The sequence below is a fragment of the Vitis vinifera genome, chromosome 5 (genome assembly GCF_030704535.1).
Source record: "Vitis vinifera cultivar Pinot Noir 40024 chromosome 5, ASM3070453v1".
NCBI lineage: Eukaryota > Viridiplantae > Streptophyta > Magnoliopsida > Vitales > Vitaceae > Vitis > Vitis vinifera.
This window is the reverse complement of record NC_081809.1, coordinates 16,321,761-16,348,997: the sequence shown is the minus strand read 5'-3', so window position 1 is coordinate 16,348,997 and position 27,237 is coordinate 16,321,761. Positions and strand designations below refer to the sequence as shown.

The window sequence follows — 27,237 nt, the reverse complement described above, 5'->3', positions numbered from 1 at the left end:
TGGACAACCCCTAATAACTCTTCATATGATATAGTCTTCGGGACCTCAATTACCTTTACTTCCTTCAAAATAAAAACTATTTCCATCATGTACCCATTCTCCTTCATATAGAAGCATTATTCCTACTTCATCAATCTCTAAAACAACAAAATAATCTCAAGTATTGGCACCAACATATGATATTTGAATATTTTCAGGTTATAACAAAGCATTACTATCAATAAGTAGGTATTCATTCTAAAAAAACCTTATCCATTATTAAATGTATAATATTTCATTACACATATTTATTTTTTAATAAATAACAAATAAAGAATATTATTAATCATCTTTACTACCTCAAGTAATACTAACAATAATATGGAAATGCAATGTTTCTAGTTATTAAATAATTTAAGAAATTGTAATTCTCAACTATTTTTAACAATAAAAATATATTTATTTACTAAAAAATTGGTTATGCTATAATCCATTTAATGTAATTTACAAATGGTTCAACTCAAGTTGAGTATAACTATATAAAAAAAATTAATAATAATGATATAATGTTATTATAAAATAACTATATATAAACTTAACCTACTTCGAGTTCAACTTAACATCAATAAAGTTTTGGCATAAGAGTAAAAAAGACAACTTTATATGTTATGCCAAAACCATATTATGACATATATTTATATCTATATAAAAAACAAATATGCAAATGATACCAAAACCATCAAAAAATTCCATGGGTTTTATTACTTACCATTATTTAATCTTTCCATATAGATAATGTTTCTCCACATTTTTTAGGTTGGTCTGTTTCCCTCTTTTAAATCCTTTTTTCATGATTATAAATGATTTTAAAAAAGTAACTATTTCAAACTTATTTAAAGATTTATTACATCTCATTAAAGGTTTAAAAATATTCAATAAGTAAAAAATAAAAGAAAAATATGTGAAAAAAAAAAAAGATAATAAACCTACACGGTTTATCCATCGACCACAACTTTAAGCATTTTAAGTTGAAGAAATTTGAAGAAAATTTGAAAATATGTGTTGAAGAAGAGTGAAACTGGAATAACTTGAGAAAATGAAAAAGGAAAGAAAAAGGGGAAGATATAATAAAAAAGGTGAAGGGAGGGAAGGTAAAAATTGGAGGGAGAATGAGCTAAAGGAGTTGAAGGGTATTTTTGTCCAAAATGAATCATTTTTGAGGTTATTAAAAGTGGGTGGTTACATTTACAATTTTAAGGGAATTTTGTACCTTCTAATCCGTAATCCCTAAAAAGAATAAAAACTAAACCCAAGTGTATCCAAATAGGCCCTTAAAAAGATATTAGCCTCTTTGTAGTTTGTACATCCTGCATTTTCAAGTCCAAGTTAGGAGTAACTTCTCAAAGTTATGGAAGTTTTGATAGCATGTCAAAGTTGAACATTAATACTTAGTGAGTCGGAACAAATTATTTCGCCCATCAAGGAGCACTAGCATAAGGTGGATGGACAGCATTATATTATCAATTTATACAAAGAGTGGGGTGGTGTTTTAAACCCATATATCAGAGGTGCAGTCACCCCCAGGATATCTCATCTCATGGGCCAGCGAAGGACCGTCAGGTTCAGACCCGAAGTCGACAAAAAAATTGGGGTTTATGACCAGACCACCTTTCTCAGTGTCAACATCAATCTGCAACATGTGAGATCCTTCCCGTGGGAGATCAGGATAAAACTGGTGATCCCATGTACTGAAGAGTGAGTTGGTAACATAAAGCCGCTTCCCATCTAAACTTAACTGGATCATTTGAGGTCCCCCTCGCAACCTTTTTCCCTGAAAACAGGATCAAGTCATTTATTTATATGGCAATTCAAGGGTTCTCAATTCTCAGCAACCACCAAATTTATGACACATGCCATGAATTAGATAATGGATTCAAAGCTCAAATTCGATCATTGTGTTAAGGGATCATCGATGGAGTTATGAGTTTTGCAGCTCCTAGGCTTAGGTGAGGAAGTTCAAATTTCTAGTTTGACCCTAGAGATAGAACTCACCTGGACCTCTGGAACCTCAGACTGCCATGTTGTACCATCTTCTGCCAACGCCACTATAGGGCTTCCCTTCTGAATCAGTCCCCCAACCCATACTTGACCAGTTAATACAGGATTCTTAGGGTCCTCAATATTGTACTGTCTCACATCTCCATGAAGCCAATTTGCCAAGTATAGATAACGGTCATCGAGAGAGATCAGAAAATCAGTTATAAGAGACGGCATGTCAGGAAGAATCCAGTTTTGCACCTTCAGTGGTTTTACTGATATTGCAACCTTCATAAGTAAATTAGGGAGTGATTATATATTGTGGATTGTCATGCCTTAATAGAGACTAATACAATTCAAAATGCAAGGTTTCAAACAAAGGAATTGAAGAAACACATATTATCCGCATACCTCGTGGCTCCATGACCCATCTGGGGTCTTGAAAAATCGCACCATGTTGCTTGTTAAGGCACAACCTACAAACCCTGTATCTTTAGAAGGATCATGCAGGAATCTTATCTGCAAGCAAGAAAGATTGAAGATACACATGTAGATAGTAAACCGTTAACACATATGGTCATAATAACATGCAAAATTAGAGAAAAAAATGTAGCATTTGCTATTTCTTAACCAAAAAGCAAAGCAATGGTGGATTATATTTCCAAAACTCACCTCTAAGGGTAAGAGTCCTGAATCACCAAGATCCAATGTTTGTTTCAGTTCACCCTCAGGCCAGGAATACACATATAGATGCTTCCCATATAGACCATCTGACACATGCTGAAGATTGAAACCTTTAGTGAAAGCTGCAGGTGCTCCCCATGATGAACTGATCATTGTCTTGTGACGGGGTTGGTACCAGAAATCGTAGCCAAAAGACGGACTATGCCCTGGTTTCTCCCATCTGATATATATCAAAAGGAGTGGAAAATCAAACTTAAAATACTGTGCTCAATGTCAGAGGTTGGCTCATGTTATACTAAAACCATTCCCTGGACATGTTCGAGTAGCTTCCCTTTTGTGTTTAAGCAGCAACTTTGATAAATAGTTTGGAAGAGTATAACAGAGAATTATACATGAAATATTATGTAAAATGACCAAATGACTGTAGATTTCCTAATTCAGTAATATTAGGATGAAGGATATAATACTGAAGTAAACTTATATTTGACCTCTTATTAGATTATGGGTCATCTTCGTGAAGTATTTACTAAGATTCAGAAACCAAACAACGTACTTGGATGCTATAGTTTGTGTGATATAAACTGTCAAATATATATATATATATATATATATATATTTTGATAAGTATAAACGGTCAAATATATGTTTTCATATAAATCAATTATCGCCCATTAAAAAACATGGCAACCAAATATTTATATATTAATTTATATACATGATAACTGTATGCAATTAATTAGAAAAACAAGGAATTGCACATAGGAAAGAAGACAAGATGTCACACAAGAAAAAGAGAAACCAAAAGTAGTAAGAAATTAAAACAGACTAAACCAGAAAGAACTAAAACCAAGTAGAGCATAGATAGAAATCAGGACAACCACAAAAACCCATGTCTACAATTCTCAAATTGCATAGATTTATGTTAAAAATGTGAAAAGGGAGTGTGTGCTTGTGCACTGTATGTGGATGTGTGAAAGAGACCTTCCTTTCACATTGAATTCTGAGTCAAGTAGAAGAAATCCACTTCCTTCAGCTTTTCCATCTCCATCTCCAAGGCATGAAACCATTATATCACCAGAAGCAAGGCAATGAGCTGTGTGTGGGTATGCTAACCCAGTCTTCTTCAGAATGTCTTCAGGCTCAACAACTTTATGCAAACTGGGACCCCTAGGATTTTTTTGTGTGTCGATAGCATATATACGACCAGACCTGAAAAAAAAAAGAAGATAAAACTCTAAAGCAATCAGGGATGAGGAAAAAAATTACAAAATATTAATACCTTTCTGTCAGGTAAAATTAGTTACCAAACAAATTAGGGACTAACCCATCACTGTACAGAGGCACAGAAATTACCAACTGCTGAGTTACAATTTTCAAAATCTTTCAGTTTTGTGGATCCCATTTGCAGTCTTGTGGGATGTTCCCAACATTTGCATGCATTTAGTGGACATTCAGAATTAGAAGTTGAGATTTAATCGCAATAAGTAAAAAGTTAGACTCTGCACTCATTCTTCATACCAGTATTATTACTAAACTGCTACAAGCTTAAAATATGTAGTCCCTAATGCAACATAAATTCCAGTTCTTACACCAAGGAAGGTAGGACAAGAAAACGCCGTTCTTGTGATGAATCACCATGGCAAGAGCTGCAGGAGTTCCACCCAGAGTGGTGTAGTTCATCCCCTAAATAAGGTACAGGAAGCCGGTGGATAACTTTTGAATAAGAAGGTGAGCTTGGATCTACATCCACTGTAGCAAGGTAGTCAGGCTTCCCTTTTCCTGATCCTGCATAAGAATTGAACCATTAGAAGGGAAGTGGCCCAAAATTGTGAGGACAGCTAAGAAGGAGCATGACCTGATGGAGAAGCACATGGGCGTTAGTTAATTTGCTAAACAATGAGGAAAGGATGTTATACTGGAATACCCTTATATTTTGGAATGAAGCAACAAGCTATATATATAAAAAAAAAAAACCCATGAATTGGAGGCCCACATCCTCATGTTCTAAAAGGAAAATCATACTAGGCTTCAACTGGTTTGTGCTTTCAGGTCCCAAACAAACAGTGGATGAATGAATGAAACAAGGCCCTGATCATTTTCATATGCTACACATCCGTAACCAGAAATGGCAAAACCTAATGGAATTATCATCATAATAAAGCTGTGTACCACAGAGTGATTGCAGACAAGTATTTCTCTTCGGCATGCCTATGGTGTTTCAATTGTTAGCATCTGTACTCTATATGAATCATTCATCTCAGCATCTCTCATTCAAAATTAAGCCAGAAATTTGGAAACGCCAATAGAACCATAAATCTTAAAATAAAAAATAAAAATCTTTTCATGTTCAGGCCTAGTGCTGTATAAATTCAGTCATCGCCGAACAAAATTTACTCATCAATCTACAAATTAAAAACCAGCGTCGCCAGATAAAATCAAAATGGCAATAAATTGAGATTTAAGAGCAGAAAGCAGAGAGAAATACTGGAAAGAACTTTTGAGAAACCATTTGTTTTTCTCGCAACCCCGAAATCGAATCTCAGCATCAAGCAGAACATCTAGAGGAGCGACGCAAAACAATTTAAAAATAAAAATAAAAATAAATAAAATTACCATTATTATGAAGAAAGGATGAATTGAAATCCCATTAAATATGTGATATAAAGAAGAAGATGCAGGAGGAGGAGGAGGAATGGCATATACCTGTATAGATGCAAGTGACATAAAGAAGAGATTCTCTGGGACCAGACATGGCTTCGAGTGGAGTGGCATAACCAGGCCCCTTCTTGCAGCAACCAATCTCCATCTTTTTTCACTAGTCTCTCTCTTTCTCTCTCTCTATCTGCTCTTTCTCTCTCTCTATCTGTTATTTTGATCTCTCTGTGTCTGTTATTTTGATCCACCCTCCTTGAAGGGGAGAGCTTTATAGAACAACAACCGGGATGCGTCCTTACGTGGCAGCAGCTTCATTTGTCTGTCAAAAAGGTCTAGGGGGGGTGTATATGCTCTATCGTGCCCCTATTATCAGCCCTTCCATTTATATTTTTTTCATCAAATCCGATATTATTGTGATCGTAAATGTAAATAAAATAAAATATTAATTGATAAAAATAAATAAATAAATAACGAATGAGTTTTGATATTTTTAGCCATTAATATTAAAAAATAAAAATAAAAATTTACCATAATTCTCTACCAAATTCCATTGAAAACATACTTACCATAATTTGCTATTCACAAATTATCTTATTACCATTAATTCTCTAATGTGATTTTTATAGCATTGTGTTTCTTTATTTTCATGGTTAGCAAACTTCTCCACTTTTTCAATTTTATCAATTAAACTATTAGTTTTAAAATCTTTTTTATTAAGAAACGTTTCTCTTACCTCTCTTGTTGAGCAAGTTGACAAAGTATTTGAAAAAAAAAATGTTTGACAAAATTTAATATTTATTGCTTAATAATTTAAATTAATTTTAAGTTAAATTTATTTAATTTATACATTGAAAATTTATTATTTAATTTTTATTTTAAATATATTAAAATTATTTGATAAAATTTATTTTAAATTATCAAATTAATATATTTATTTTTATAAATTATAATTATCATAAAGGACATCGTGGAGTAGTAAAAAATATCATTAAAATAATTATGATAAATAAGAATAAAATGATAAAATAAAAAATATGGACTTAAAATGGTTTAAGTGATTTTACTTATTATTTAAAGTTAATTTTAATTTTAAATTTATGCTATTAAATAATTTTATCAAATATATTTATTTTATTTAATAATTTAAATTAAATTATTAAATATAAAGTTAAATTAAATATTTTAGAATTCTATTTTTTTTTTAATTTATTTATACACCATTGCAACAGATAAGACGGATCAATCTGTTTCAAAAGGTCGTGACACGTGGAACAGTAACACAGCAGGCACCAGCCGCACCACCACACATAGTTACTAAAAATTTGACCAACCAAATGGCAAAAGCTGAGTGGAAGACCAAAAATTTTTACAATAAAAGACGTTTGAACAAGTCTTTAGCAGTATGGGGCCGCACACTCGTAGTTTAGAATACAATGCAAATATCAATAATACTTTTTAAAGAAAATTTTATTTTTAATGGTTATTTGGGGTGACACGTAGGATAATGGGACGGGAAAAAATTGCACAAGAAGCCATAAGCCATTTTCGAGGCAGGCTTCTTCCACAAGAAAAATTGACATTTTGGAAAAAGTTGTATGCTTCCATTTTGATTTCGTTGAAATTGAGGGGTACTTGCTTGGACGTTTTCGGGGATTATTTGGTAGGGCGATTTGCTTCAAAAACCCTAGTTTTTTGTTATATTTTTGTTGAGACGTGTTGTATGGTCAATGAATTTCCTTGCTATTTTTTGCTTGAATACTATTTTTGGATATGAAGGAATTTTGATAAAAATACCATTTTTTTTGGGAAAAAAAAGTGTGTTGTTGTTGGTTTTTTTATTTTTTATTTATATATATATATATATATATATATATATATATATATATATATATATATATATATATATATTCAAAAGCATCGATAAAAATACAGTATAGTACATACACATCTTCGATTTTGAAATGGGAAAAGTGGGTTTTGATTTTAAAAATACATTAAAAAAGTAATTTTGAATTTTTAAAATTAGAATTATTTTTATCTATTCCATATAAATATTTCACTTCATTTTAATTTTATTATTATTATTATTATTATTTTATTTGAGATTTTTTTTACCGCTTCTAATGTCTATTTTTTAAATTTACTTTCGTTACGAGATGTTTGTTTTCGAAGGAAAAAAAAATCTCAAATAATAATAATAATAATAAGTTCAAAAGAATTGAAACATTTACATGGAGTAGTAGTTTAGTTGTGAATTGATGTCGATGACATAAGTAAAAATTATATTTTAGGAAATAATCAGACGAAAATGATATTGATTTAAAGATTTTAAAAATATATATTTTCGTATGAGCGAGTTAAAACCACTTTTTTCTTTCAAGAAAACTTCATTATCCTTTCATCCCATCATATGTTGTTCAGTCTAATAGAATAGGGAGCATGTGGCCTGGTTGCAACAGTGGACAGTAGCTATGATTGCCTTTTTTTTAATACCTTTAATTGGAGCATGGGAAGAAAATTGAAGTCAGATAACTTTTTTTATTTGATTTTTTAATAACTTTGATTAAAGCATGTCAACAAAATTAGAGGGACATCAAATCAAATGCGACATCCATATCGAAATCCCTATCTCGAAAGATTCTCTAACAGATTTCAGAACGGTGATTCTTGGCAAGGACGCGGCAATTGTAAAATCTCTAATATAATATTCTTTCTTATCATAAATACTATTCTTAAAAGCCAAACTTTAAAATTTAAAAGTTAGTTGGTCGAATCACGTGGCTTCAAAATCTTGGATTGTCTGGACTTGGAATGATTTTGTGCCTTTCCAACTTCGATCCTAAATTTATTAACTAAGCTCCTATTCATATGCCTTTTATTAAAGTATTTTTTAATTGTGCTCAAATAAAAATTAGTTCCGATGAAAAAGCACGTGCGCATTTTTAAATGCGTGGGTTTTGAAAATAAGATAAAATTCTACTCGACCAATGAGGGCTTTTTTTTTTTTTTTTTTGAATTTTAATTTAATTTTAATTTAATTTTAATTTTTTTTTATTCACTTGACCTTTATATGTGTTGCTTTGTTATACGTGCAAAATTGAAAAGTACATTTCCGTATCACCGAATCAGCCTAAAATGTAACCTTAAATTTGACTTAAAAAGATACGAGAGAGAACAAAAAATATTTTATTTTATTTTTTATAGAATAATTTGGGGAAAAAAAATTAAACTTTTGCCAAATATGTATATTTTTGGTTATTTGATTAAAAATATATTTGGTTAAAAATATAAAATAATCCTTAAATTATGAATCTAACTTTTTTTTTTTTATATTTTTATTTGAAAAGTAACTATTTCTTTTTTACATTGATGTCATTGACTATTTCAAGTATTTATATACAGTTTTTTTTTAAAAAAATTATTATTATTTTTTTAAAAAAAATAATAAGGACATTTTTATAAAAAATGAGATAAAAAAATAAATTTTTATTGTCCTTTTAATCAAATAACCCTTTATTAAAAGGAACTCAATTTTAAAAATCTAACTTTTTTTTGCCACATTTTGACAACAATACTCATATTTATTTTATTTTTTTATATTTTAAAAATAATATTTTCTTTTAAAACTTACCTATAAATACTTGAAATAATTAAAGACATTTATATAAAAAAATGAGTGATGACTCTTCAAACAAAAATATAAAAAATGTTAAATTCACGGTTATGAAAATTATTTATCCCCTCTAACCACTAAATTCTATTTTTTTTTTTCTTTTTGAGAACATTTTAGGAATCAAACATATTACAAATGTTAGTAAATTGCAATTTAAATAATTTCTTTTATTTTGATGTAAACATCCAAATTGCATTAAATAAATTAGTTTATCATTTAGAATCCAATTATTTTTATTTTTATTTTAAAAAAATCTCTTTATATTAACTTAATTTAAGTAAACATATCTATGAATAATATTTTTTAATATTTTAAAATTAATAAAAATATAAATTCTAATAGACAATATATAAGGAAATCATGGAAAAAATTATTTCAAAATTTAATAGTAAATTAAAATAAACAATTTTGAAAAGCTATCATGTGTAATTAATTAAAATAAAATATATTGTTATTTATTTATTATTTTTAAATTATATTATATATTATTTTATTTATAATATTAAAAACATAAAAAAAACTCTAATATTTCTTTTTTTTTTTAATTATCTTAGATTATGATTTATTACTATTTAATTGTCTTAAACTTATCATTCAAATATTTTAAAATTAAATTTTGAATGTTAAAAATTTCAAGTCCAAAAAACTGCAAAACTCAAGGACAATTGCGTGGGAATTTTTATTTCGTTGACTAATGAATAATTACACGTGACATAGTTTTTTATTTTTATAATTATAATTTTTTTCTATTTTTTAAAAGCAAACAATAATTAACACTATCATGATTTATAAAAATTAAAGATAAATAGATATATATATATATATATATATATATATATATATATATATAATTTTTTTTTAATTTTTTAAAAATAGAAATTAATAACCAACCATTATCCTATATTTTTATTCATTTACAATTAGATGTTGATTTATAATTTTGTTGTAAAATTATGTTATGAAAAATAATCAAGAAATAAAATTGTTGAGGGGGGAAAGAGGAAGATATTTTCTTTTTTGGGTTGAATACAAGTTGGAGAAGCATCTTTTATACGTTTACAAATGAAACCTTCAAGTCTTCCATTAATACTCATTGCCAAGATGAGTAAATGGAAGACATAATGTGGCGGTTATCACCTAATACTCTCCCTTGTCCGTTAATACTCATTCCCAAGATAAGTAAATGGAAGACGACGGTTATCACCCAATACGCTCCCTTGTATGTCTATCATATCCAAGGTTTTGAAAATATCCGATCCTTGGTCCGGATTGGCCCATCCAACGGTCAAACCGCTGAACCGATGACTAGGCCCGACCGGTTCACCTCAAACTTTCTGTCTTTTTAAGTTGTCCCTTCAAGGACACAAGGACACTCATTCACTGAACCCAGTGCAACGCACTTTCCCAACTCCTTCACCAAGCTGAGAGTTACACACTCATCAATAGATATTTTATATTGTTGTTTTGATCATTCCATTCCGATGTGGGATTCAAAGGGGCTTGTTTTTTAAGGGCTAAAAGCCTTGTGAGCGGACGGGAATCAGTATTGAACATGGGTATTGCACCAAATATATATATATATATATATATATAATATAATGTAATTCCAAGCATAAAAATAAATATAAAGATTTATTATTTATCCAATATTATAGGATAACAAATATCAAAATAATATGGATAAAACAAATAATAATTTTGAAAATAATAAAATATATAACCTTTAAAATTCAAAGAACTTTAAATAATAAAATCAAGCATGGTATATTTAATAAATTAGAAATATTAAATATATTGATCAATAATAATGTTACCTTATTATAATTTAATCTTTCAATAATAATGGTAAAATGATGAAATGTGTTTAAAATTTTTAATTTTTAATAATATATAAATAATATATTTATGACATCATTAGTTCAATGATGATTCAAACATTGGTCCGACCAATGAACTGTGAACCAATAATTTTTCCGATTCATTAACTGGTTTGATTCTGAAGACATTGATCATATCTAAAGGAAAATGCCTCATATCTCAAATAAGGCATAAGATCATTATAAGAAGATTTGTCTTTTTATTCTTTGTTAAGTTTATATATATAACTTCTTGATTTTTGGTTTAATTAGAAACTAAAGTTGAAACCAATGTGTGGACCTCGCATTTTGCTTGATGCGTTCTCACTTGATGGTGCGACTCACTTTTTATTTATTTGGTGAAAAATATAATTTTTAGAAAAGACTTGGAGTTGCTACTTATTTTTGTTTTATTTTTTAAAGGGGAAACAAAATAAGAAAGAAAACCTTAAGTGTAACTCCTTATTTGGAAAAGACAGTTTGTGAAAAACCAAACCTCGGTTCGGGAGTCAGGTTACCTATTGGGAAGGTACGGTAGTGAGCCATAACACCCCTCTAAGTCCCTAAAAATGGGTCTCTACTAAATAAGATGAAGCAAGCGTGACAATTGACTAGAAGATCAATGGATACCAAAATGATCATGGATCAAAAGCAAGTCATGATAACGAATAAATAAACAAAGTGAGAGTGAGAGCGTACCTTGGCAGTAGGTAATAAAGCGCTATCGTGAAACAATGTTAGCTTAAGTATAAAATTATCACATGCATATCAAAAAGCAAGATAAAATTCAAGCAATATTCATTAAGTATAGCAGTTGACAATCAGAAGATAAAACTCATATGTAAGGCCCCCACCAAAGCCCAATTGATTTTGCATGAATTAATCCCACAAATTCCATTGTTTTGGAATTATGAAAATCATATTCATGCTTATTTAAAATCAAGAAAAAAAATTATTTAAAAATCAAAGAAAATTTATGAAAGTGCTTACTTGAAGGGAAATGTAGCAAGTTTATTTAAAAACGGGATTTTTAGTAACTTAAAACCTTAATGAATGATGAAAAGTGGTAGAATTAAAAATAAAATATTTAAAATTGGAGTGAAATTAAAATTATTTGAAAAACTGAAATTTGAAAATTGGAGTTTCGAAAATTATTTGAGAATTGAATCTTTAAAAAATAAAATTTGGAGATTGGAACTTTAGAAAATTATTTGAAAATGGAAGTTTTGAAAATAAAATTTAAAAAATGGAATTTTGAAGAATTATTCTTAAACGGAAGTTTTGAAAATTAAATTTGAAAATAATTAAAGTTTGGAAAGTTAAAGTTTTGAAAATTAAACTTAAAAATTGGAGTTTTGAAAAATTAAATTAAAAATTGGAGTTTTGGAAATGGGAGTTTTGAAAATTAAATTTAAAAATTGGAAATTTGAAGAATTATTTGAAAATGGAAATCTTGAAAATTAAATTAAAAAAAATGGAATTTTGAAGAATTATTTGAGAATTGAATTTAAAAAAAATAAAATAAAATAAAAAAATAAAAATAATTAAATGTGAAAATTGGAATTTTGGAAATTGGAATTTTGAAGAATTATTTAAAAATTGAAGTTTTAAAAAAAGAATTGGAATTTTGAAAAATTATTTGAAAATTAGAGTTTGGAAAATTAAAGTTTTGAAAATTAAACTTAAAAATTGGAGTTTTGGAAATTAAATTGAAAATTGGAATTTTGGAAAAATATTTGAAAATGGAAATTTTGAAAATTAAATTTGAGAATTGGAATTTTGAATAATTATTTCAAAATTAGAGTTTGGAAAATTAAAGTTTTGAAAATTAAATTTAAAATTTGGAGTTTTGGAAATTAAATTGAAAATTGGAGTTTTGAAAATTAAATTTTTAAAATTTGAATTTTGGAAAATTATTTGAGAATGGAAGTTTCTAAAAAAAATAAATTTGAACTTTAGAATTTTAGAAAATTATTTGGAATTTTTATGAAAATTAAATATTTAACATTAAGTGATGAAGAATTTAAAAAAACAAACACTTGGCCATTTGGGTGGTGCATTGGAGGATGCCCATGCACGGTGTCCATAATTGTACTACTCTGACCAGCTGCTAGTAACCCAATACCCCATATATATAGAATTGAAAAAAAAAAAAAAAACCCTCCATACTTCTCTCGAAGATACTGGCCCGCATTTACAAGCCCAATATTATTGGCTTGTTCCGTACCATAAAACCCTTTTTGCAAACACAACTGTAACAAATTGATTGATAATGAAAGACAATATGAGGGCAATAGTGGACTCAATGGAGTTATAATTGAGGACTTCTTGAACCTGACCTTTTCTATGGGGGTCAATCTTCTTGGACTGTACAAAAACAGAATGCAAAAATACATTATGAGTCATTATAACACAACCGACAACTCCCACTGCCTGCCGAATTATTTTTTAGCTAAGTTTTGGAACCAAAACACCTATAAGAAGTTCCCTTCCACTGGGCTTTGCATCACCAAACATCCAGGCAAATGAAAGTGTCATTGTTGCAATGAGAACTCCTAGATATCAGCCCCGATCAAGGCCAGCTCCGCCATGACCCACAACATCATCCTTGCCCATTTTGGATACTCATCTCTGCACAGCTCCGCCAAGTGCCTCCCTGTCGCCACTCCGAGCCTCGCCGCTAGCAGCTGCATCGAAACGCCCCATTGTCGTGGTCCACAAGAGCAGCCACAACAAGGAGTATCTGGTGATGGCGCCGCCCTGTAGATCCCCCTCCAACATTGGCGATGATCTTAGGTGCTGGTCTCTCATCTCTCTACTTCGCCTCCATAGTGTCACCTGTAGGGACCCCTCTCCCTGATGACACGTGGCACATACTTCCTGATGACATGTGGCACGCATTCTCATCCAGATTACCCCCATCCAGATTTCCCCAAGAGTACACGTGGCGCGCTTCTCTTATCCGGACTCCCTCAAAGAGAGGCACACGACACTCACAAACATAACATCCGGACGATCGCCACATCGCATCCGGATGACCGACATATACTATCCGGATATGTTTATCCGGACCATTGACTGAAGTAAGCAAGTCTTGCACGTCATCATAACAGCCTGCCATGGCCCACGTTCCGCCACCTGTAGAGTGAAAGGACAGGAATGAAGTGACGGCAAGTCATTTCCCACGATCTCTGACAGCCGCGGCACCTCCCACGATTTCTGTCAGCCGCCCGTAGGGTGATGATGGCCCTGCCACCACCTAATGGCATCATGACAAGCCAAAATATCTCCCTACCATTAAAGAGGGAAACAAAGCTTCTGGTACTAAATATATGAACCTTCACACAAAGAGGAAGGTAAGCTTGCTATACCTAGAAAAAGGCCAACTGATTTATCTCTCTTTCCATGGCTGACAAAACCATCGGAGGGAGTGTCCAGACACCCTGTCCGGACGCCTTTTGTAGGAACGACTAAACCAGGAATCTATATTGGTTGAGATCGTGCGTCTATCCATTTGGCAACTACGTGGATCACCAGGGACGCGAGGCCTCAACATTGGCACCGTCTGTGGGAACCTTCATTGATTCAGTCACCGGTAAAGATGGCCACGCCTTCTAGAAGCCGCTCATCTGGTAGGGGAGAGGAAGATAATTCTGAATGGTGCTGAGCCATCGAAAGAAGATAGTTGGCAAGCGAACGACAACTGCAAGCTCTCCTCCAGGAGATAGAAAAGTTAAGAGAAGAAAATGCGGTGCTACGCATCCAGGCTTCATCGACGGGGCCTCCCCGTCATCAGCGTTCAAGAGACCAGATAGCAAACTCGAGGCCAGAACCAGAGTCAATATACCCTAGGACAGCAGGAGCCGTCCCAGAAACAAGCAATGTTAGGCCACATGAGCCACACACTCCCATGCACCGAGCTCCCCGTGAGGAAGGCTCAGACCCTACTCATTTTTCAGCAAAAAGACAACGCGATAAAAGACCCCAGTTGTCAAACTCAATGCGCGCGAGACTAGGCCCACAAGAGCCTAGGAGGCCAAGATCGCCAGTAACCACAACCTAGGGAGCACACCCTGACCCTAGGGTGCAGAACGTTCTCCCACACCGTGACCCTATGGTCACCCCTGTGGTGCAGAATGTTCAACCGCACCTGGCGGTACGACAAGCTGGGAAAAGCTTCCCAAATGAGCCACCCATTGGCTTCATCAGCAAAAGACTGGACGACATGCTCTCCACGCCCTTCTGCTCTCATATCATTCATTACGAGCCCTCAAGGGGATTCCTTGTACCCAAATTCTCCACATATGATGGGTCCAGCGACCCTTTCGATCATATCATGCATTATCGACAGCTCATGACGCTCGATATTGGCAACGACGCGCTGCTGTGCAAAGTATTCCCCGCCAGCCTACAAGGGCAGACCCTCTCATGGTTCCATTGCCTACCTCCCAACTCTGTTGACAATTTCAAGGACCTATCCGAAGCCTTCGTAGGACAATACTTGTGCTCTACTCGGTATAAGCAGAACATTAGTACTTTGCAAAACATAAAAATGCAAGATAACGAATCCTTAAGGGAGTTTGTGAAGCGGTTTGGTCAAGCCGTACTTCAGGTAGAGGCTTACAGCATGGATGTTGTCTTGTAGATCTTCAAGCGAGACATCTGTCCAGACACCCCATTTTTCGAATCACTCGCTAAAAAGTCTCCAACAACGATGGACGACTTGTTTAGACGTGCAAACAAATACTCAATGCTCGAAGATGACGTACAAGCAGCCACCCAACAAGTCTTGGTTGCTGGACAAGCATCTAGAAGTGATGCGGATAGAAATGCCAAACTTCCGGACCGGCCAAGGCCGTTCGATCGAAGGCAGGAAGGGCTAGGTCGCCCGGAAAGACCGCCCCTCACACCTCTCTCCATATCATATGAGAAACTTCTCACTATGATCCAAGGCATGTCTAACTTCAGGTGGCCTAGACCCCTCGGAACGGACCCATCCAAAAGAGATCATAGCAAAAAATGTGTCTTCCACAAGGAGCATGGTCATGCAATGGAAGAATGCTGGTGCCTCCATTATTTGGTTGAAAGGCTCATAAGGGCGGGACACTTAAAACAATACCTCCGCTCAGATGTCGGAGGTAAAGACGCTTCTCGAAATCACAACTCTGGAGCCCCTAGGACCCCAGCCGTCCCCAAAGCCGTTATAAACTATATTAACGGAGGCCCATCTGACGAGGAGTATGACTCCAAACGAAAGAGACAAAAGTTGTTGCGGGCTGCATCGGTACGCGAGCGTATCAACTCCATCCGGCCTGGGATAACTGGGGGGGGGGGGGGGGGGGGGGGGGGGCTCGCCCCATAGATGGGACAATCATTTTCGCACTAGTAGACCCCACCCAGACATTGCAGCCACTCCGCGACGCCCTCATCCTGTCCCTAGAGATAGGAGACTTCGACGTGAGACTCATCCTGGTTGACCCGGGCAACTCGGCCGATCTTGTGCAAGCATCGGTCGTTAGCCACATGGGACACAGTCTCACAAGCCTCGAAAACCTTGGGCGAATCCTATCCGGATTCAACGGGTCGTCAACTATGTCTTTAGGAGACATTGTACTGTCGGTCCAAGCTGGCCCAGTCACTCTCAACGTACAATTTTCTGTGGTACAAGATTTATCACCCTTCAATGTCATCTTAGGGCGCACATGGCTACACTACATGAAATTCATCCCCTCTACATATCATCAAATGGTAAGTTTCCTTACCAAGGATGGGCAAATTGACCTATATGGCAGCCAGTTAGCCGCTCGCCAATGCTATCAGATAGCACGAGAAACAGGGACCAGCCAAGAGGATGCATCCCTCCCTGAGTCCAGCCATGCGCGTGACTAATAGCAATTATTGGGTCTGGTGGACAAAGATCTCCCAGCAGCGGATCCCTTGCAAACAATCCAAATTTCAGAAGAAAGAACTCACCTTACGAATATCAGTTCTCTCCTAACATCAGAAGAGACCCCGAACATGCAGAATGCCCTCAGACAAAACCATGACGTCTTCGCATGGGCACATTTTGATATGAAGAGAATTCATCCCTCCATTACCTCTCATAGACTTATCTTACCAACAACCAGACCCATCCGACAGAAGGTTAGGCGTTTTCACCCGAACAAACAAAAAATTATCCGGAATGAGATTGACAAGTTGCTAGAAGCCGGGTTCATCAGAGAAGTGGATTACCCTAACTGGTTGGCAAATGTAGTGGTAGTACCCAAAAAAGAAGGCAAATGGCGGGTGTGCGTTGACTACACCAACCTCAATAATGCATGCCCAAAAGACAGTTTCTCTTTGCCACAGATAGATCAAATTGTGGACTCCACTACTGGGCAAGGGATGCTCTCTTTCTTGGACGCCTTCTCCGGATACCACCAAATCCCAATGGCCCCGGTTGACGAAGAAAAAACAGCCTTCATAACACCACATGGTCTCTATTGCTATAGAGTCATGCTATTCGGACTCAAAAACGCTGGCGCTACTTATCAAAGACTGATGACGAAGATCTTCAAACCTCTGATCGGCCGCTCAGTAGAAGTATATATTGACGATATCGTGGTCAAAAGCAAAACCCGAAAGGAGCATGTCCTCCACTTGGAAGAAGTCTTCCACCTCTTAAGGAAAAATGGCATGAAGTTGAATCCTTCTAAATGCACATTTGGCGTAAGTGCTGGAAAATTCCTAGGATTCATGGTCAGCCAAAGAGGGATAGAGGTTAGCCCGGATCAAGTCAAGGCAGTCATGGAAACACCACCTCCCAGGAACAAGAAGGAATTACAACGCCTCACAGGCAAGCTCGTCGCGCTAGGGCGTTTTATAGCCCGCTTCACTGATGAACTGCGACCTTTCTTCTTGGCAATACGAAAAGCCGGAGCAAACGGATGGACCAATAGCTGTCAAAGCGCTTTTGAAAAAATTAAACACTGCCTCATGCAACCGCCCATCCTGAGCAGCCTCATCCCTGAAGAAAAATTGTACATGTATCTGGCTATATCGGAGTGGGCAATTAGCGTTGTCCTATTCCGCTGCCCCTTAACCAAGGAGCAGAAGCCTATCTACTACGTCAGCAGAGCATTGGCAGACGTAGAAACCAGATATTCAAAGATGGAGTTAATGGCCTTAGCTCTTCGAAGTGCCGCACAGAAGCTCTGTCCTTACTTCCAAGCCCACCCGATGATTGTGCTAACTGACCAACCCCTTCGCAACATTCTGCACAAACCAGACTTAACCGGAAGAATGCTTCAATGGGCCATAGAATTGAGCGAATTTGGAATTGAGTTCCAACCCAGATTGTCCATGAAAGGCCAAGTGATGGCTGACTTCGTGTTGGAATACTCCCGAAGGCCCATCCAACACAAGGAACCAAGCGAAGAAGAATGGTGGACTTTGCGAGTTGATGGAGCCTCCCGATCGTCAGGATCTAGGGTAGGGCTCCTGCTGCAGTCCCCAATAGGAGAACGTCTGGAGCAAGCCATCCGGCTGGGGTTCCCCGTCTCTAATAATGAAGCGGAATATGAGGTCATCCTATTCAGATTGGACCTCGCCTTGGCTCTATCCGTATCCAAGCTCTGGGTCTATAGCGATTCCCAACTCGTGGTACGACACGTCTAGAACGAATACGAAGCTAAGGATGCACACATGACACGATATTTGACTAAAGTAAGGAACACCTTACAACGATTCACCGAGTGGACGATCGAAAAAATCAGACGAACTGAAAATGGGCGCGCCGACGCATTTGCCGGCATAGCTGCCTCCCTCCCCATCAAAGAAGCTATATTGTTGCCTATATATGTGCAAGCCAACCCTTCCATAGCAGAAGCCTCCACTTGCAATTCCATTGAAACAAAACAAGCAGGCGACCAAGAATGGACGAACGACGTTACAGAATACCTCCGGACAGGCACTCTGCTCGAGAATCCCAAGCAGGCACACAAGATCCGGGTGCAAGCAGCCCGTTTCACCCTGATTGGGGGGCACTTGTACAAACGGTCTTTCACAGGTCCTTACCTTCGGTGCCTAAGTCATTCAGAGGCCCTGTATGTGTTAGCTGAATTGCACGAGGAAGTATGTGGAAATCATTCTGGAGGACAATCTCTGGCATATAGGGCCCATTCGCAAGGATATTACTGGCTCACTATGAAGAAGGATGCGGCAGCCTATGTAAAAAAATATGACAAATGTCAAAGGCACGCCCTCATTCCACATATGCTGTTGGAGACATTGAAACCAATTTCAGGCCCTTGGCCCTTCGCACAGTGGGGCATGGACATAGTGGGACCCCTCCTAACCGCACCCGCTCAGAAGAAATTCTTGCTCGTCGCCACGGATTACTTCAGTAAATGGGTGGAAGCTGAAGCATACGCTAGCATCAAAGACAAAGATGTCACCAAGTTCGTATGGAAAAACCTCATCTGCCGCTTCGAAATCCCCCAAACCATCATAGCCGACAATGGTCCACAGTTTGATAGCATCGCATTCCAGAATTTCTGTTTGGAACTAAACATCCGGAATTCATACTCCACACCGCGCTATCCTCAAAGTAATGGGCAAGCAGAGGCCACAAACAAGACTCTAATCACTGCCTTAAAGAAAAGGCTCGAGCAAGCCAAAGGAAAATGGGTGGAGGAGCTACCCGGCGTCCTATGGGCTTATCGAACCACACCCGGACGTCCGACAGGAAACACTCCCTTCGCCCTCGCATACGGTATGGACGCAATTATTCCTACTGAAATAGGGTTACCCACTATCTGAACTGAGGCAGGAAAACAGGATGATGCAAATACAGAATTTGGAAGAAACTTGGACTGGGCAGACGAAGTAAGGGAAACCGCATCTATCCGGATGGCAGACTATCAACAAAGGGCATCAGCTCATTACAATTGCAAAGTAAGACCCAGAAGCTTCAAAAATGGTACGCTGGTCCTTAGAAAAATTTTCGAAAATACCGCTAAAGTAGAAGCGGGAAAATTTCAAGCCAACTAGGAAGGCCTCTATATAGTGTCTAAAGCAAGTGAAAGTGGAGCTTATCATCTGCAAAAGCTAGACGGAACTCCATTACTCAGACCATGGAATATGTCCAATTTAAAGCAGTATTACCAATAAAAGAAATAGAAGTGCAATCTGGGAAAAAGTATGTTTTATTGAATACTTGCAAAAATTATATACAAAGGGTTCTCCGGACTACAAAATACAGAGAGAAGATAGCAGTAAAAAATTACAAAAAGAAAAGCTCTCATTGAGCAGGCTTGCCACGTAGCTTCTCCTCTTCGCCTGGGGGAATTAAAGGGACGTCCCGTTTGATACCATGTTTTTTCATACAGCAACGGTAGCCGAAGAAGTACATTTTGTCTACTTGCTTCTGGTAGTCCGCTTCAAGTTCCTCCCTCTCCGCAACAAACTCAGCCTCCAGCTCCTCTTTTTTCGATGATAAGCACAACTGCAAATCTTCTCTCTGCTTTTTCTCGATAGATACCTCCATTCGGAGTTGCCTCACCTCCCCCCTCAGAAGGGCCATCTCGTCCTCCGCCTCATGCAGGTGGGCGTCCACAGATTCCTCCCGGCTCTTTGCCTCAGCTAGCTCTGCCCGGAGAGCCTCGTTGTCTCCTCGAGCGGCGGATAAACTGGCTTCGGCCTGCTCCAGTCTCAAGCGCAGCTTCTCTTCATTATTTTTGCGCTGAGAGACGAAGGCCTTCGTATAATCGGCGGTTTGCAGCAGGTCAGAAAATAGATCATGTTGTTGGGCCATGCCGCGAAAACCGCTCACCAGCTGCAAAAAAACACACAAACAAGAAGAGCAAAGTTACAAACCATGCCACAAACACATCAGTATGGCAAGAAAAATCAAGAAGTAAACTATACCGTTTCCACCGCTTCGAACATTTTTGTTGAGGGCATGGCAACATCTGAGCCGGGTGGAATCCGTTTCAGCTTTTCCTCCAACTCCGCGTAGCTGAAAGAGCTAGCGGAGATGCAAACCGCATCATCAACAAGACTCCCCCCTGATGAGGCACTGGAGAGTGCCCTCTTCCCCGGGTCCGGGGCCCTAACATTCTCGGCCGGATGGGTCTCTCCGGGTGAACCCTCATCCGGGACCACCACAGGGGCAGATGGGTTCTCTGTTGCCATCTTCGTCTTGCTCCCCTTCGGATGATCATCCTGAACGGACGAGCAACTGACTTCGATGGTTTCCAAGAACTGATCCTGAAGCCACCCGATGAGGCCAGACTTCAAGTCACGCACCGGACGCGACTTCCTTGTAGCTGACCCCTTCACCAGTATGAGGGCAAGGGGGCTCGGCTCGCAAGGAGGCAAACCTTGACTATCTGCCCCCATTTCTTCCATTGGGGGTGCCAAATGAGGCAATGGGGCAGCACAAAAAGCCCCGGCTGCATCCGCATCCGGATGGGGAGAGTCGGGCTGATTTATTAAAGTCGCCTCCTCAGCCAAAAGAGTCGGACGTCCAGCCGCTGACAGTGAAGGCCCCGAGTGGTTTAGACCCGCAAGACGTTCGGAGCCGCTTGAAATAGAGGGCGGGACGGGGTGATCCGACTCTCTTATTGTTATTTCCTTCACATAAGTTGAAGGGGGAATTACAAACTCCTTCGGAGGAGTGGGGAGTTTCACTTCCTTCCCTTTATTTAAAACCTTCTTCTTCTTTTTTGCTAGAGCGCCAGCAGGTGTAGAGGACGCGGGCCGTTTCCCACTCGGAGCCTTCCGTAGAATTCCTTCTTTCCTTTTCACCTCCCGATTATTGAAGCGGACTTTGCGTGATCGGACGTCTGCCTTCTTCACCGCCGCGTAGAAAGGAAGGTCCTGAAGAATGTAGTGCTCCCTAGCCACCACCTCTTTGGACAGCCGCCTTGGGAGTATGTTCAACACATACGGTTGGGGCTCCTAGGTGACCGATCGGAGGTTCTACGCGGAGAGAAGCGTTTCACAACTTCGCTCGGCCGCCGTAATCTCGAAAAGCCTGTTCAAACAATCGAACGAGGCCTTCTCCACCCACTCCACCAGCTTTTCCCTTTTATCCTAGCCTGCACCCAAGAAAGCAAAAGTATGTCAACGACCCAACAATGCTGACCTAAACTCACAAACCATGAAAAAACAAGAAGTAATTTAGTCATACCGGGGACCTTCAACGATTGGTTGGGAGCGAACGGCCTGTCCGGATGCACCGCCAAACCCACCCACAAGCCCTTAACCAGCACGTGACCCTTGGCGGCCCCCTTGGTCGAATCCGGAAGGTTGGTCACCAGTTGTAGGGATGGAAGGCTAGCAACGAAGCTAAAAATATCATTCTTCACCTTCTTGATTGAGTAGATGAAGAGAACCTCCAGCAGCGAGAGGTCCAAATTGAACAGCATGCTTAGAATGCTGCACCCCATCAGCACCCGGACCATGTTGGGATGAAGATACGCCGGAGGAATCTGGGTGAAGTGAAGAAACTCCTTGAACAAAGACGGAAGGGGAAACCGGAGCCCAGCGTTGAACTGCTCATTGCTAAAGAAAATAGCGTGGTCTTCACTCTTCTCAGTCGATACAACATCTCCATCAGTAAGTTCAACAGATACACCGTTGGGGATGCAGAAACGCTCACGAAACTCCTTTACACTCAGCTTATCCATAGATTTCTCGGCATGAGCATCGCCGGACGAGCCAGATGAGGTAGCTTCCTTGTTCGCAGACATTTTTAGCCTGAGGCTGAAATGGGATCTGCATGAAAGAGGGCCAACAGTCAAAAACAGCAATCCAACCCCACAACCTTAAAATCTAACCCAAAGAAGAGTCAATGGCCCACTAAAAGACACAGGGGGGCAACAGAAACCCTAAACACAATCAAAACCCCCTCGAAAAAGCCCTAGCAACCACATACCAACTCCTAGTCACAAAGCAACTTGCCCAAACAAACCAACAACAAACCACAAAGCAAACGTAACGAAGAAAAAGACAAGAATAGTGCACGTACCGAATGTAAACTGGGAAACAAGGGTTGACAACCGCAAATGCCGACACCGTCACAACGCAAATATTACTGGCAAAAAAAAACCCTAAAGCTTCACTCAAAAAACGAAGATACGAAGAAGGTAGAAGAAGAAGCACTAACAGAAAAAACGCAGTAGGAAAAATGCAAGAGAAATGCATAGTCTGCTATTTATAGGGAGACAGCCCTTCGGTATCCCAAACGCTCAGTTACGCCATCATTGAAATGACACGCTGCCTGGGAATACCCAGAGACGACGACTCATCATAAATGATCTTCTCTCTCATCGCCCCCGCTCACCACGTGGCCCAATGAGCGCAAAAAGTAACCTCAGTTTCAAAAACCAATTATTTTTTAACCTGTCCGTTTTGTTCGGGCAAAATAGGCAAATTAAAAAAGGGGGGCATTGTAGGGACTCCTCCCCCTGATGACACGTGGCACATACTTCCTGATAACACGTGACACGCATTCTCATCAGGATTTTCCCAAAAGTACACGTGGCGCGCTTCTCCTATCCGGACTTCCTCAAAGAGAAGCACACGACACTCACAAACATAACATCCGGACGACCGCTACATCGCATCCGGACGAACGACATATACTATCCGGATATGTTTGTCCGGACCATTGACTGAAGTAAGCAAGTCTTACACGTCATCATAACAGCCTGCCATGGCCCACGTTCCGCCACCTGCAGAGTGAAAGGACAGGAATGAAGTGACGACAAGTCACTTCCCACGATCTTTGACAACCGCGGCACCTCCCACGATTTCTGTCAGTCGCTCGTAGGGTGATGATGGCCCTGCCACCACCTAGTGGCATCATGACAAGCCAAAATATCTCCCTACCATTAAAGAGGGAAACAAAGCTTCTGGTACTATATATATGAACCTTCACACAAAGAGGAAGGTAAGCTTGCTATACCTAAAAAAGGCCAACTGATTTATCTCTCTTTCCATGGCTGACAAAACCATCGGAGGGTGTGTTCGGACACCCTGTCCGGACGCCTTTTGCAGGAACGACTGAACCAGGAATCTATATTGGTTGAGATCGTGCGTCCATCCATTTGGAAACTACGTAGATCACCAGGGACGCGAGGCCTCAACATCACCGGCGTCGTCGTCGGCGTGGGCTTGGGTGTGGTTTGTAGAGGAAGCTTTCTGCTTTTGCTAGGTTCCCCACTTTCTCTCTTTATCCGTGGGTGGCTTGGTGGTGTTTGCAATGAGGCGTAGACGTCAGGAATGGTGGGAGGCAATGTATAGGTTCAGTAGGTATGAAGGAAGGTGGTGAGTATAGTGTCGGGTTTGAGCCGAATGTGGTGGGTGTGGAAATGGGTTTGGTAGGTATGAAGAGTGTAGAGAGATGAGGGTGACCATGCACATGGAAATTCATTTGCATGGGAAGGGGAATGAAGTGAGCCAAAAATGAGTTAGGTGGTGTGGTTGGGAAGGTGATGAGTTGAACGGGATGAGTGTGTCGTGGTGATAATATCCAAAAGGAACATAAAACAAACATACAAAAAAAAAAAAAAAGAATGTCCAAATGAGCCATATTTTAGGATCATTTAATGGGCTTTTGGTGGTAAAATAAAAAACACTAGCACATTCAAAGCGAGATGCAGACTATGAAATAGAGCAAACAATAATAAAGCCTCAATAATCTCAATCCAAATCTGGCATGAACGATCAAATAAAAACTACTAATGGAAAGCCTATGAGTAACCTAGAAGTCATTAGAAACATCAAACATATTCGATAAGACTCCTCTCGAGCAAGCTTTACTCGTCTTCAAGCACTCCTTCTTCCACCCGAAACGCAGAGATGCCAAATCTTCTTCTCTCTAAGACCCACTCTCCAGATCTCTCTCAAAATTTCTTTTTCTCTTCTCTTTCTCCCTCTCCCTTCCCCTGCTCAACTAGTTTTCTTCTTCCTCAAGCTCCATATTTATTTATCTGAGCATTTAAACTTCCATCACTTGCATTGTACATGACTTAAGTGCATTAGGAGTTGTATGAAAGATCCAAGTCATAGGTTATTTGATCTTAACTGGTTCATATACTTAGACAATCTATTTAAGGTTATAGTACACTACCTCTTAAATGGAGGAATGACTTGTTTTGGTCATTAGGATGGATTTCTCATAGTGAGTGCATAGATGTGTATGGTTACACATTAGACAAGACCTATAGTAAATCATGACATTAGTTATTTGATAGTCATAATTTCACCAAACTACTATATTACATAGACTCTCAATCTTAAGAGAATATTGAGCTAGTGTTGAGATCTTTAGTGGCTTTGACCCATGGGTGATGCTTATTAGAAATGGCATAAAATGAATGAGAAGGTCAAGTGTATTATATTTGGGCTTTTAAATGTGTGTTGCAATAATAACACCTCTCATGCCACTACTTTGACATTCTCTTTAGTTTATAAGAGATATTTAGTGAAAGAGACATGTCAATTAGACAAGCTACCTTCAAGACTATTATGAACACCAAGATGGCAGAAGAAACTCCCCTTAGAGATTGAACTCTTTAACAAGATAGAGATCCTTAGAGTTGAAATTGATAGCAAGACCACGGTTGACATGATCTTAAAGACCTTACCAAATTCCCTTAGGCAATTCAAGCTCAACTATTTTATGAGTAAAATATAGATGAACTTACCAAAGTTGATGAAGGAACTTTTAGATGGTTGAGAGGATTCTCAAAGATTAAAGGAATGTTCATATGATAGTCGAGGGTGCTTTAAGTTCTTCTAACAAGAAGAAGAACAATTTCATAAACATCAAATAGGAAAAGTCCAAGGTTAAGAAAGGAAAGGGCAAGTACTTCCCCTATGGCTTGGAAAAAGAAATGTCTTAACCACTTGAAGAAAAATGAAGGTACGTTTCATTCACTTTTTATTGAATCCTATTTAGTAGTGGATCCCACCAATTCTAGCTGAATAGTTTCTAAGGCCACTAACCATATCTATACTTCTTTATAGGGATTTTCATTAAGGAGAAAGCTAAATGAGGGGGCATGTAACTAACTTTAACTTCTAATGTGAGGATAGCTATGCAGGTCGTGGTAGATGTTACTCTAATATTAGTTAATACATATCGTCTAGAATTAAAGGATTTTCTTTATGTACCCAAGTCTAAAAAGAACCTTGTTTCGGTTTCGAATTCAAATAAATGCAATTATTTTGTTTATTTCAATAAAGGGGTTTTTATTAGAAAGAATAATTCTATTATTACCTCAAGCCATTGGTTGATAATCTATATTGTATAACTCCATCTCATATCATACCTTCTATTGAAAATAATCAAATCTCATTAATCAAATCTATTTATGACATCTTTGCCTAGGCCATATAAATCTAAAAATGATTCAAAAACTAGTTAAGTGTGGAACGTTAAGTTTAGAACATTGCATTCTTTGACTCCAAATGATCTTTCGGTCTAAGAATCATGTATAGAAGATAAAATGACCAAGAAACCCTTTTCTACTAAAGGAGTTAGAGCTAAAAAATGTTTGGAGTTAGTGCAAACTAATGTGTCTTTTAATGTCCATGCACATTGAGGGTACGAGTATTTCATCACCTTTATTAATGATTATTTTAGATATGGTTATGTTTAACTTATGCATAGGAAATCCAATGCCTTGGATAAATTCAAAGAATTTAAAGCAGAATTAGAAAAACAATTAGATAAACACCTCAAGATACTTCAATCAAATTGAGGTGGTGAGTACATGTCAGATGAGTCTGATTTTTTCCTAAAGGAGAATGAGATTAAATCCTAGTCGAGTGCTCTTAAAACTCTATAGCAAAATGAAGTATTGAAAGAAGAAATCAAACTCCAATGGACATGGTGAGATCCATGATGAGTTTATCAACACTCCTTACATCTTTTTGAGGATATGCCTTGGAAACTATGGGATACCTTCTTAACCTAGTTCCTTGTAAATTGGTACCTTTAACTTCTATGAAGATGTGGACTAGTTGTAAAACTGGTTTATACCATGTTCACATATGGGGGTGTCCAACATATATGTGTTGAAACCAAAGGTAGATTTGTTAAAATCAATGTAAAAAGTTAGTTAACTTATAGGATACCCAAAAGGAATAAAAGGTTATTACTTTTATAATTAGTCGACCAAAATGTATTTGTTAGTACAAATGCCAAGTTTCTAGAAGAAGACTATATGATAAGTCTAGGAGTGATATTAATTAAAGAGCACTAGATGATAGTTCCACAATAGCACAAAATTCTATAGATCCAATACTTACCATTTCTAACACTTCTAGTATAGGGATACCTTGCCATAATATGAA

At 37.6% G+C, this 27,237-nt stretch overlaps 1 protein-coding gene across 1 annotated transcript; it reads right to left on the bottom strand.

Annotated features, from left to right (window-relative positions):
• Positions 1-1,365: 1,365 nt before the first annotated feature.
• Positions 1,366-5,667, bottom strand: LOC100265737 (selenium-binding protein 1). Its single transcript, XM_002266968.2, has 7 exons — positions 5,404-5,667; positions 4,290-4,485; positions 3,682-3,909; positions 2,689-2,920; positions 2,428-2,535; positions 2,032-2,304; positions 1,366-1,810 (listed from the first exon to the last, which is right to left on the bottom strand). Exons 1-7 carry the CDS (start codon positions 5,504-5,506, stop codon positions 1,529-1,531), a joined length of 1,422 nt encoding a protein of 473 aa, XP_002267004.1. The 5' UTR covers positions 5,507-5,667; the 3' UTR covers positions 1,366-1,528.
• Positions 5,668-27,237: the final 21,570 nt, after the last annotated feature.

What these genes read in the sequence shown, in the direction of transcription:
- LOC100265737 (XM_002266968.2), bottom strand. Translation starts at nt 5,506, where the DNA reads ATGGAGATTGGTTGCTGCAAGAAGGGGCCTGGTTATGCCACTCCACTC. An exon ending in TGTCACTTGCATCTATACAG is followed by an intron (nt 4,486 to 5,403) that starts GTATATGCCATT and finishes ATTCTTATGCAG; the next exon opens with GATCAGGAAAAGGGAAGCCT. An exon ending in CAGGACTCTTACCCTTAGAG is followed by an intron (nt 2,536 to 2,688) that starts GTGAGTTTTGGA and finishes TCTTGCTTGCAG; the next exon opens with ATAAGATTCCTGCATGATCC.